The sequence below is a fragment of the Magnolia sinica genome, chromosome 19 (genome assembly GCF_029962835.1).
Source record: "Magnolia sinica isolate HGM2019 chromosome 19, MsV1, whole genome shotgun sequence".
Taxonomy (NCBI): domain Eukaryota; kingdom Viridiplantae; phylum Streptophyta; class Magnoliopsida; order Magnoliales; family Magnoliaceae; genus Magnolia; species Magnolia sinica.
In genome coordinates, this window is record NC_080591.1 from 37575701 (window position 1) to 37589052 (window position 13352).

Consider the following 13352-nt stretch of genomic DNA (forward strand, 5'->3'; position numbering starts at 1 on the left):
TATGTGTAAACCATTTCCAATTTCATAATGGTATGTGATGATGAATGTAGGTGAATCTCCAGAAGTCAGTAGGTCACAGAATCCATGGGGAGCATAACAGCGCATCCGAAATTTGGAGTGAAGACCTGTTCAGGAGAGCTGGGTCTGAAACTGATCGGGTTTGCAATTCGATGATTGTTGACGAACACCATGGTGGGGTGCACGTTTCCGATTCTTCCACCTCGGACGTGGTAGGAGATAATGCAGATTACGGGACGATGAATGCCTTCTTCAAAGTTCTTCTCGGAGTGTTGCTTATATATGCAGTAGTTACCTAGTTCGTTTCATCTTTGTTTAGGTAAGGGATGTTTGGCTGTGCTCATTGATGGAGCCGGAGCTAACTAACTGGTTTTGGGTTCTGATAGAGGAACAGGCTTGCACAGTTAATTAATTCTTCCTGCTTTATTTTTTGGGATATTAAATGTTTAATGCACCTACATATCTATTAAACTTCTGATTATGTGGTTCTTTCACCCTTCTCTGTGTGGAGGACCTTGAGGTCGACCATCCGTTACGAAATGGGGGTTGGTGGTCAAAATGATTCAGTGGTTGCTCGAAACTTATCTCCCCACCTTCGGACATTTGTTTGCAACTTCCGATTTCTGCTCAGAAATATTGTGGGTTATAGTGGACCTTACATATCAATTTGGTATGGATACATAGAAAATGGGCGGTAGTGACAGTTAGGTACACGTGATGGTTTATCATGTAATGGTTATATAGCCTTTATACATCGCACAAGTCTCATCCTTTTCCAAACATCAACTTACATTTCGCCGTTGTATAGTCATCCAAATTTACTCTGATCCAAACAGTCTGTTTTTCATTGGGAAAATGGAAGGATACAAACTACAGTATCACGAATACCTTGTCCGTACAAATGTACAATGCAGAACAATCCTATACGTAAATCCAAACAAGCCCTTAGGTGATAACTCTACATCACGCTTAGGTGTAACCTCAGGAGGCATATCCATAATAACTTTAGGTGTGACATCACTTGCCACTTGAGCATACAACATCAAATCGGTTTTAGTCTCCCTTTCAGACTCGTTAGCATTAACTATAGAAAGAGACTTAAGCTGGAGTTTCGTCACATCTTCAGGACCACGTTTTTTGATGTCCTCCCTTTCTGGCATACTTTTGGGCAGGAGAGGCTTCAAGATAATCATTTTGCCTTCATACAGAAATAAACACTTATTCAAGTGACAAAATAGTGTTGTGTCCCTGTCATACAACCAAGGCCTAGTCAAAATGAAGTGGCCTATATCCATAGGCAAAACATCACACCACAACATATCTGTATAGGAACCAAACTAGATGGAAATGGGACAACGCTGAGAAACCGTAATCGAAAACATATCAACCCATGAGACTCAATAGGGCTAAGTGTGAGGAATGACTAGCATACCTAAGCGGTCCACAGTGCTAGCAGAGACCACATTGATACAACTACCACTATCAATGATCACATTGCAGTTTTTGCCACCACACTTGGCATAAGTGTGGAAAATTAAATTCATGTGACAATCATCACTTTCTACAATCTGGCTTAAGGCGCGGCTAACAATTGCAAGTGGCACAATCTAAACTCCTTCAATTTGATCCCTAACTTGTGATTAGACATCTTCCCTACTGTCGGGGTTCGCCTGAAGGGAGGCTTCAAGCTGATTGACATGCGCATTAGTCATGATCAATTGAGTCGCGATGGTCCTATTGTGCACTTCAATGGCCGTCAGACGATTGTTGATAGTGTTAAGGGCCTCAACAATCTGTTCTAGATTCATAGTGGGATGTATATTAAAACCACGTCCAGAACGAGTGAACATATACAAAGTAACTCTTAGGGAAAAACCTAGATCGTAGGATAATGTTACGACAAAGACAAAACCAACCTAGAGATCAAATTGGATATACTAGAGACACTAATCTTAAAATTCAGCAAGTTGTTAACCTGAAATACCTTGAAAATTCAGCATAATGACAATATGAGAGTACCAAGCTGAAAATTCAGCAAGAGTAGTCTGAAAATTACAAACTGAAAATTCATGAAGGCGACAACCTGAGATTATGACGCTAAAAATTCAGCAATGGTATAAGTGGAAAACGCTAGCTGAAAATTCAACAATGGAACACTCCAAACTAAGAACAAAAATCAACAATATGATCCCAGATTCTATATGCAATATATGCTCTAATAACCCTAGATGAAAGTTATACACTAGATGTGACTCTAACCTAAGTGCAACACAAAAATCCTATGCTAAACCTATGTCTCTGATACCAAATTTGATGCAGGACACGTGATTTAATGGTAGCATGCAACGTGGAAATTATGGAAGAGTTCATAAAGTAATTCAATTAACAAAAGATGTTAACCCACCACGTAATTAAGAATAAACAATAGGAAATAAAATCTATTTTAACCCCGCATGCTAAGAAATTACATAAATCAACTAAAACTAGGCCTGATGGAAAGATAGAGCTTCCAATTTAGCATAGGCACGCTCCACACTCAAGATGTTGACTTGTAGGTTCTAAGATTAGGATTAAGACGGGAAAAATCTGAAATTTGGGAAATCATGGCTCATGGGAATTGGGGTTTTTAGAAATTGGGGATCTAGAATTTAGGGTAGGGTTAGGGATGAGGAATCAAGTAGTTTTGATGGAGGAAGCAAGGGGAAACCAAGGGATTGAGGGGTTGTCCGTACGATCAGCCTAGGGGCTCGCACGTGTGGCTGTATGATAGCATGTGTGGGTCGTTGGCTAGGATTTTGGGGTCGTCAATGGTTAATTTTGGTTAGGGTTGAAGTTGGATGAAGAAAAGTTGGAAAAAAAAAAAAAAAAAAACAATGATTTGAATGGTTTTGGATAGGAATGGAAGAAGAGAGATGAAGTGTTTTGAAAAAATACCTGTTTTTGGATAGAAAAGAAAAGAGAATGAAAATGATAGATGGAAGCATCGCACCTCCATTAAATGAGGAATGGAATCACACTACACCCAAACTCCAAATCACATGGAGTATTCTTTAAATCACATGAAGAAGAGAAAACACAAACCTTTTTTTTTCAAAATTATTGTCTATGAGATGGAAATTGTTTCCTACTTTTGTAGTCTCAGAAAATACCTTTTAAAAAAAGCCGGTCTTAGATAAGATTCTCAACATAAAGACGCTTAATAAATTAAAAGTTGTTCCTAACTCCCTAATCTCAACACAAATATAAACTATTTCGTGTCCCATGGGGGTCCACAATCAAGATGTCGGATGATGATGATCCAACGGTCTGATCATCATGTCCACCCGATCCAACGGTCCTACGTGTCTATCAAGCTCCTATATGCAACCCACATGCATCTTCCCAATGTGGGGTCTTCAAAGATGCACAAACATGCGCGTGGGGTCTTCAACATGGCTATGAATGTGAATTGGGCCAAGTGGGCCCCATGTAATGGTCATTTAGTCATAAGGAGACTAGCTCAGCCCTCCTCCTTTGATATGGTGCTCGAATATCCTCATCAGAAAGCACCAAGTAAAATTGAATGATTTAAAAATGATGTTACTGCACAGATCAAGGATTATATATTCTTCCATTTTTCATCAATTAAATAGTAATTAAGTATTTGGAAAGTCTGTTTTAAATTGTCAAGTAGCAAATATTTATTTAACAAAATCTGATCATGAGTTATTAAATAGTAAGATGAATAAAAATTTGCAATTTTAAGTAAAGTACCTAAGGGACCCAGCCCAACAAATTCCTAATGGAAACATGGAATCCTCCTGAATTGATTCTTTTGTCGCCTTGTGAAATTTCAAACCATTGAATGGACCAATTCAAGAACAATTGGATGGTGACAAAATTTGAAAAGATTGGCATTCCATATTTCTATTTAGAAACTTACAAATAGTTCTTGATAAGGTCTGAAAATTAATTTAAGTGTTAAGTGCTGAATTTTAGTACTCATTTAGTACTGAAAAAATCTGTTTAGTAATTTGTCAGAAAAAAAAAAAGTCATGGTATCTGAAAATAAGCACTTTTTTTTTCACAAAAACTTGTTTGGTAAACACAAACCACAAATGTTTGAAAATTGGCAATTTGTCATATTTGCCCATATTGTCTCAATTTCTATCTTTTGTAGAGCATGAGACGAAAGTTGCTATTGCCATGCTACTAAATTTGGTGAACCTTTCAATCTAATAACATTTTAATACTCTCTTATGCATTCCAGCAAGAGACGAAATCGTACAATGCATGTGTATAGTGCACACTTGAGAAGGCCATGCACCTAAATGTGCTACATCGTTGGATAACCAATCTTGACCATTGATCATAGATCAAACGGTCCAGATCGATGTCCATCACATGAGCACGGACATCTACGAATTCCATCCCATTCTGGGTTCGATCAGTGGGCCAAAAGCTCACTACAAAAGAGGCCTGCACACTAGACAACATGTATCGTCTAGATTACATCGATGGGTCCAAATACTTCCCACCGTCAGATCGGCCTGAAATTTGGTATGATTACAGATCCCTGAGTCTACTATCATATATAAACATTTGGGATCGATCCGACAAGATAGACTTGTCAAAATCAAACTGTTCAGGAAGGTGTCTATACCGTTTCTCTGCACTGAACAGTACAGATGGTTCAGAGTGCAGCAATAATCTCAAGGACTTCTTGATGTCTGATTGACCTCAAAATTTATATGTTGGTGGCCCATTAAGATTATTATCATGGGTTAAATTTGAGATCGATCCGACATCAATAGACTTGTCGAGATCGGACTGTTAGAAAGGGTACCAGGCTACCAGCGCTATTCACTGCACTGGACAGCGCAACTGACCCGAATTGAGATGAGGAGATAGGGGTAATACTAATTGTGATCTCTAGACCCCACTAATCTCGACCGCTCTGAAGGGTACCAGTGTTGTTCACTGCACTAGACAACACAACTGACCCAAATTGAGATGATGAGATAAGAGGGGTTATACTAATTGAAATGGCCGCAAAATTTATACACATATTCCTTAATGAACCTATTGATATTGTACAAAATTTGACATTGATCCGTGATCTCTAGACCCCGCTAATCTCGACCATTCTGAAGGGTACCAGTGCTGTTTACTGCATTGGACAACACAACTGACCCGAATTGAGAAGATGAGAAAAGAGGGGTTATTCTAATTGAAATGGCCTCAAACCTTATACACATTTATTAATGAACCTATTGATATTGTACAAAATTTGAGGTTGATCCATGATTTCTAGACCCCACTAATCTCGACCATTCTAAAGGGTACCAGTGTTGTTCACTGCATTGGACAACGCAACTAATCCGAATTCAGATGATTCATTGCAGGACTTAGATTGATTGGATCGATCCCAAATTGGGTACACATGTTCCTCATCAAGTATAGGTTCAGTGTACAAATTTTGGGGTAATTCTAATATTTCTAGACCCATCTAATCTCAACCATTCATCAGGGTACATAATCTGATTCCAGACTAGACAATGTAGAGGGTCCAGATTCAACGATCGATTGGATCAATCTCACAATCTGATCTGAAATCCATTGCTGGACACTAAAGTATCCGAGATCAAGAGTATTTGAATATGATTCTCAGAAAAGAAAATCACACTTATCAATCTATCTGTTAGATATTCAGATCTGACCATCAATAAGTCTGATAAACGATTCAAATCTGGATCAAGATTACGGGCCATTAAAGTAATGATCAGGATGTAAAACAAACTTATAATTAAATAAGAAAAAAAAATGCAGTAAGATGAACTTACTGCACGAGATGAACGGTTCATATATTTCCTTATCTCTCTCCCTCTCTCTTTTACCCCTCTCACTCTCACTGAGATGTTCGTGGATGGCTTACACACCCCCTCCCTCCCTCCCTCTTTTATTTACGCAACAGGAGAGAGGAATAAAGAGAGAGAATCAAGGGCTCATTGGTTGCATGTTTAACCAATCCTTCTTTTTTTTTAATTTTCAAATTTATTTTAAAAGTTTGTAAAAAATTATAATTGAACATTGGGGAGGCTTGAACCCTCACCTCCTCTCTCATTAAGACTCAACCACTTACCCAACTCTACACTCGTGTTAGTGAGGAATTAAATATAAACGCTCAAGTATGAAAGGTACATGTGAGAGTAAAGTGTAAGTATACATGCATTTTCAAGAGTACCAAAGTGATGATGGATGAACAACTATATGAGTGGCTTAGTAAGGTAATTGTGGGGACAATTAAGTATACATTTAGATGTAAAAACATGTGTGCAAGTGTGCATGTAAGTGTACTTGCACAAGAGTATAAACATACATGTGAGAGTACACTAAGTAAAATAACAACACACAAAATAATAAATAAATACATAAATAAATGTTTAGAGAATAAATAAATAAATTCAGGATATTACGCTAAAGGTTTCCATGTTAAACGTGTGTCCAAAACAGGTATCAACACAATTTTTAGAGAACACAGTTTACCATTTTCTTTTTGGAATTACTAATACAGTACTCATGTTTGAGCAAGCTGGTTCTGAACCTGGGTAAAGGAAAGTTGATGACAGGTAAGCAGCCAGTAGTTGAACTTTTCCCAAGTAATGAGAATTTAGCTTACCCCAGATAGCTAGAAGCCTGGAACAAGGCTATCATGATGATGATGATGATGATGATTTATGCATTGCTCAAGTAGTGTCAATGAAGCTACGGTTGTCCATAGTTCTATGCACATTTTCGATAAAGGAAGGTTGATGACAGGTAGGCAGCCAATAGTTTAACTTTTTGTAAGCAATAATAATGAGAATTTAGCTTACCCCAGATAGATAGAAGCATGAAAAAGGTTATCATGATGACGATGATGATTAATGCATTACTCATGTAGTTTCAATGAAGCTACAGTTGTTCATAGATTCTGTGCACATTTTATATAAATGCACAGACATGAAGTGTGTTGGGTTTTCCGAGCTTGCAATGTTCAACTTCTCAAATCCATGTCTAACAGCAACCTAGTTTATATGTCCAAGTCATATAAATTACATGTGCTGAAGCAGAAGATACCTTGAGGATTTTTCAATTTCAACATGAATACAATATGTAAATAAAGAACCAAGTGCATCAAATCAATGAAAATGTCAAGAAATTGATTCCTTTAAAATCTTCAATTAGCAAGGATGGTTACCGAGAAAGAGGAATTTGCAGAAGGTCAAGAAAAGCCGTCCACTGGCTAAAGATAATACTTTTGGAGCCTGTTGAACGAAGGGTTTCCAGTTCTCTCATAAGAACGGAAACTTTTGAGGATTCTACCCAGTTCTTCTCAATATCAATTTGAAATCTACTCTCTGTAGGAGCAGTAATAAGATCTTGTCTTGTAATGGATTTCCTGTAGTCAGAAGCAAAAATCCTCTGAGGTAATCCGGATAAGCAAATTTTGAAACAAAAGCAAGAAAAGTAACTCAAAAATACCTGCAAACAGGACAAAGACCAGATGTAGCACTCCGCCAACTTGCCAAGAGGCACTCCCGGCACAAGCAGTGAGCACAAGGTGTCAATACCGCATCTTCAAAAGCTTCAAGACAAATTGGGCACTCTCCTTTTTCTCCTTTACGGAGCTCTTCCACAACCTCTTGGACATATGCCCTTGAAGGTGTTTCATTGTGTTCCCCATGTACGGCATCTTGACCACCTTTAAGGAAGCGCTTTGCAAGCTTATTCAGATCTGAGAATTCTTGTGTATCACCCCGACTGCACATGTCAGAGCAATCAACAACCAAGCATGGTTATAATGAATATTAGAAATGGATGTGTAAAAGATACAAATGCAAGATGGTTGAGATTCGTCAGGACCTAACTCCATATCCTGCATAAAAACAAATAGCAGCAAGTAGCATTTCTTCATATTCTGATATGTGATTGTATTCATTTATCGTACTGATTAGATACACTAATCTATTTAAAAAGTTTTCATGGACAACATAGCTATCAATAGGAGAAGGCATGAAATGATCATGTCTAAAGCACACCTCATCACAAGAAATGGATGATCACAACACTGGCGGAGACGCAAAAGCAACTCCAAAATGGAAGCATAATTATGAAGAACTCTTCCTTGCTCAACAAACTGGTCAAATTTGACCTGAAAGAAAGATGGATCAACAAATAGTCACAAACCACCAGTACTAAAATCTAGATCAGTAGAATGACCAAGCTTCTTAAAAATTAAGCATAAATATCTACCTTAGATCTTTTAAATAGAGCCTCATAGAAGTCCTTCTCAGCTTCTGACAGTTCACAATAAATAACCTGAACATCCGCTGGAGGGAGAACAAGAATTGGCCTACAAGAAACAAACAGATGATGAACATAAAACACTAGATTTTAGTATTGTTAGAAGACATGATGAGATGATGTCCTCAACCCTCAAGGTTTTAACACTAGTTCTCAAAATAGCACTTTTCAGAACCAATACAAGCCGACCCATTGAAGCTGGATCATATTGACCGAAACAATGTGGTTTAGTGATCATTACATTGTCAATTTATTCTTTTCATTAACACCCTCTGTATTAAAAGAAATTCATGAGAACATTACATGAGTGACTTGTTCAACACAATTATTGCATTGGTAATAGGGAATCTAACTCATCCAAAACCATGTCAATGAAACCTCAAGACCTTGTGGATGGTTAGTTACAGATTACCCTCGAGGAAAGTCGATAACACATGAACAAATCACAACGATACCTGTGAGATTTTAATAGTTCAACTAGCTCGCATACCTGCCCTCTCTATCTGTGCTGGATTTTGTCCTTCTTAACATTATTGGCCTTAAGATGGATTGGACCAGCTTTAAGCCACGTTCATCACCCTCTTCAAAAGGCTTCTGAATGAGCTTTTGCCACCTTAAAGAGATGAGGAAACAAATTAACCTGAATGATAGCTACCCTTAACTAAACGCTTACAACCATGTCCCGTGAAAAGAACTTTCACCACTGAATATCTTAAATAATTCAAACCACCAGGAATAATTAGCTTGCATGTAGGGAAGTCAGAGAATATCAATCAAAATAACCAGTTCCATCAGCATTAGAAAAAAAAAATGCAAATAATAGAAAGAAACCAAAAGAACTATAGACAAACTGAAAGTACTGACTGAAATTATGGCAGCAAAACCTAATCCTTGCACAAGGAAGAAAGGTGGAGAGATGTCATTTGGACGGTAATTGTTTGACCTAAACATAAAATGATGCTTTAGGTCAAACAATTCTTCAAGAGAAGCCTAGGTTTGAGGATTTGTTGCAGCGCACGTACACCAAAGACAGTGTACTCTAACAATTTCTAATCCTATCCTTGCTTGTCTTGCCAATCATCCATCTCAACATCCTCATTTCAGCTACACGCATCCCATATACAAGCATATATGCAATACTAACCATATAAAAAGACTATAATAATATATGAAACAATTAAAACATCTACAAATAGATCATTTGGCAACAAAAGTCTCTTTGTTTGAAGAACCGCCACCTAATGAGCACAAATTTCCATTGAAACTCAAAAAATGCAGACTGTAGAAATTATTAAATGGACAACGGAACTTACAGGCCCCAGTTTCCCCAAGGTTCCACCCTCAAAAATCGAAGAAGGCTATAAATGTCCTCCAAGTTGTTCTGACACGAAAAATTATGAATCAGGATAAGTAAAAATGTGCAAAAAAGAAATCTAGGCAACGGAAAGAAAAGCAAAGAAACCTGAAATCTTAAACGGCATGTTGAAGAAGTCATCACAAATTTTATTTATCCAAAAGAGTGTGGATTTCATGATGATGGATGAGGAAAAAACCTACAAAAGAGACATACTCTACAAGTGGTAATAACGACCGGCTTGCAGGCACAACAACTAAGCAACAACAACACTACCACCACCAACAATGGTGATAACGAGAACAAAAATAATTTGGAAGTTCGATTTACATACATGGAAAAATACCAAAATTTGACGAGGCAAGTAAAATGTTGGATTCATTTCATATTTAAAGTTGTTTTAATACATTTACCAAGGACAAACATAGAAGGAACAAGGTATCAAAAGAAATCTATTTAACGTGGGATTGCATGAATGTCAAGGCTGCAGCTTTAATTCTCTGAAAAATCTGAAAGATTCCTAGCATACATAACATTCCAAAGACTAATTGGAACACTAATGGCCTGTTTGATTTTCTAATTACAGAGGTAATTCAAGGTAAATGGGCAATAATTATTTACCTTTGTATTTCTGGTTGGATTTCCAAGGTGATGTTGACCGCCACCTTTCATTTATAGCACTTCTCACGTCACCCGAGGAGAAAAATGTTAAATCATGGGGCCCACCATGATGTTTGCGTCTTATCCACACCATCCATCCCTTTAGCCAACTCATTTTAGGGCATGAGCCGAAAAATGAGGCAGATCCAAAGATCTAGCTGACCACACCACAGGAAACAATGGGAATTGAACTTCTACCATTGAAAGCTTCTTGAGGACCTCAGAAGTTTTAGATCAAACTGATATTTTTGTTTCCACTTTATCCATGACTGCGTGACCTTATGAACAGGTAGGATGACAAATAAACATCAATGTGGGCCCTAGGGAGAAAACAGCTTTCAACCATTCACATCATAATGATCATTGTTTCCTAAGGTGTGGTCCACTTGAGCTTTTGAATTTCCTCATTTTTGGGCTCATGCCTTAAAATGTATTTTTTAAAAGGATGGATGGTGTGGATAACTCACATATATCATGGTGGGGCCCACATATTTAAATCAGTAATAGCAGGGTTTGTATGGACTGATTTTTGAAACGTAATTCCCCGCGAATTTCAAACAGGTAGAGTAAGTAATAATTACTTATTTCCTTGTATTTACCAGGGAAATTAAAAATCAAACAGCCCCTAAAAGGAAATGAAACGGTAAGCTAAAGGATGTACATAAAGGAAACACAAATCCCTCAATTGTTGTATGGAAACTTGATAGGGGTCCTTGAATGAACCTATTATAAGAGATGTATCCTATCAAGACAAGCAGCAATGATGCGAATCTTCAAGCATTTGACTAGAGCTAGATGTATTCCTGATATCACATCTGGCTCATTAATGGTGTTTCAAGTAATTTCTGCAAGCAATGAAACTGAAGGGAGCATGGGAGGAGGTCTAGTGGTGTAAGTTGTTTGCAAATGACATAAATTCAATTGACTAGAAAAGGAAGGAGGTAATCACAACATTAGAACTATTGAGGGATGCCGTAGAATTCAGGGTTTTAAATTAGCACGAAAAGCATAGGTTATGAAATGCAATTTTAGTAACAATAGGGGTGGAAATGAGGAAATTAGTTAACATTGATGGCCAAGGAGTATCCCAAAATGACCACTTTTGATATCTTGGGTCAATGATTCATGAGGACAGAGATTGAGAAGGATGTTACTCATAGAATTAGAGTTGGGCAGATGAAGTGAAAATGTGCCTTTGGAGTTTTATGTTATCTCCAAATACCAAACAAACTGAAGGGAGAATTTACAAGGCAGCTATAAGATCAACCATGCTTTATGGGAAGTGGGAACAGAATGTTAGGCAGTCAAGGAAAAACACGTTCACAGAATGAGTGTAGCTGAAATGAGGATGTCGAGATGGATGGGTGGCAAAGACCAAGGACGAAAAAAAAATAAAATGAAATTAACACATTCGACGAACTTACAAGTAGCACGAATGGGTAATAAGTTGAGGAAAGTGGACTTAAATAGTTTTGCAATGTGTGTCAGAGACCAAGAACTGCATTGGGAGTTGGTTCAAGTTGAAGGCTACAGGGAAAGACCAAAAGGACATGGGTGCAGGTTGTTAAAATTAAAAAATGAAAATTTTGACCTCTGGTTTAACTAAGGATATGGTCCTCAATAGAGTCCCAGCTAAATATAGAAGAAAATAGCTCAAACCTTTAAGAGAACCCTAGTGCAATATAATTGCTTTGATATAAAGTTCACCTGAATTGGAGTACCAGTAAGACACCAGCGACGATCAGCAGTTAATGCAGCTGCAGCCATGGAAATTTGGCTTTTAGAAGATTTTATTGTATGTGCTTCATCAAGCACAACCCTGAACCATCGAACGGAATAAAGTCCACCATTGTCTTCTGCATTCTACAAATCGAGACATGTTAATGGATGGAGAAATCATATTTGCTATTCTACATGTGACAAGGGCAAAGAACTTATGGTGTTGTCAATTTTTCAGTCATCAGATTCTGCATCAATGCAGAGAAGCATATTGACAAGGCTGGAAATATCCATATCTTTTATAAGTTTTTCCAATTTTATTTTTTTATTTTTTTTAAAAAGGTTTTTTTCCATTTGACTCCTCTGTTTTTTTTTTTTTTTTTTTTTTTTTGATGTGCACACGGGGGTGGTATTTCTATGTTGAGATATCCTATCTTATATTTTAATCTTTGCACAGCCTTGTCAGAATATCTAGCATCTAAAATCACGACGTCTGGCATCCTGTATCTGTCTGACACCAAAGCACATGCAGGCATCCAATTTACATCAGTATTTCTTACTGATGATGGTATGGTGTACCAGACATGTTCTCCATAAAAATACATGCGAACCCCTCAATTTCAAAGTTACCTCAGCTGAAAATTCTGATGCTAATACACCATAAGTTGTGAGAACAATATCATTCTGTGCCAAAATCTTTGCATCCTTCGGTCTGCTTTGCCCATAATGAACATAAAGAGAAAAGGATCCAGGCTGAGCATGAGTTTCAATTTCTGCCTGCTCAATCCAATATACATAAAATTGTCAGAACATAACTAGGTAATGCAGATATTCAAGCAGCTGAGAAGGTATGACCTTCATGAAAAAGACTGACCATTTAAGCATGAAAAGTGCCAACACTGGATTATGGCTAAGTTTAGAACATGAAGAAATATATAGTAAGAAGCTAAATGATAACTATGAGTTGACTATCACCTTCCACTGGTTTAGCAGCGTCATAGGGCAAACAATCAGATTGCCACCACCTATAAGAGAAATCCTAGATTTCATCAGCTTATTGAAACCGGAAATGCTCGTTATTTTCTTTAAAGGATTTGGAGATTGGTCAACAATTCCCCCCACTTCACTAGTTTCACTGGAGCCTTCACTCGCAGAGTATGCACCAGAACCACCTCTTTCAGTATGAGCCAGCAAGAGAGAGATTGTCATAATGGTCTTCCCAAGTCCCATTGAATCCGCCAAAATCTTCAACATATGATCATGTCAAAATGTAGCA

The 13352-nt window shown here is 37.6% G+C and overlaps 1 protein-coding gene across 4 annotated transcripts in view; it reads right to left on the reverse strand.

Annotated features, from left to right (window-relative positions):
- LOC131235703 (DNA repair protein RAD5A) overlaps positions 1 to 13352 on the reverse strand; it is a 49551-nt gene that overhangs the window by 19530 nt on the left and 16669 nt on the right. For all 4 annotated transcript variants that reach the window (XM_058233005.1, XM_058233002.1, XM_058233004.1 and 1 more), the window contains exons 8-16: positions 13052 to 13321; positions 12707 to 12853; positions 12065 to 12220; positions 9657 to 9724; positions 8834 to 8956; positions 8293 to 8392; positions 8079 to 8191; positions 7522 to 7800; positions 7238 to 7438 (exon numbers count right to left, since the gene is read on the reverse strand). In XM_058233005.1, coding sequence (XP_058088988.1) covers positions 7238 to 7438; positions 7522 to 7800; positions 8079 to 8191; positions 8293 to 8392; positions 8834 to 8956; positions 9657 to 9724; positions 12065 to 12220; positions 12707 to 12853; positions 13052 to 13321 — 1457 coding nt within the window. The remainder of the gene's footprint in view (positions 1 to 7237; positions 7439 to 7521; positions 7801 to 8078; positions 8192 to 8292; positions 8393 to 8833; positions 8957 to 9656; positions 9725 to 12064; positions 12221 to 12706; positions 12854 to 13051; positions 13322 to 13352) is intronic.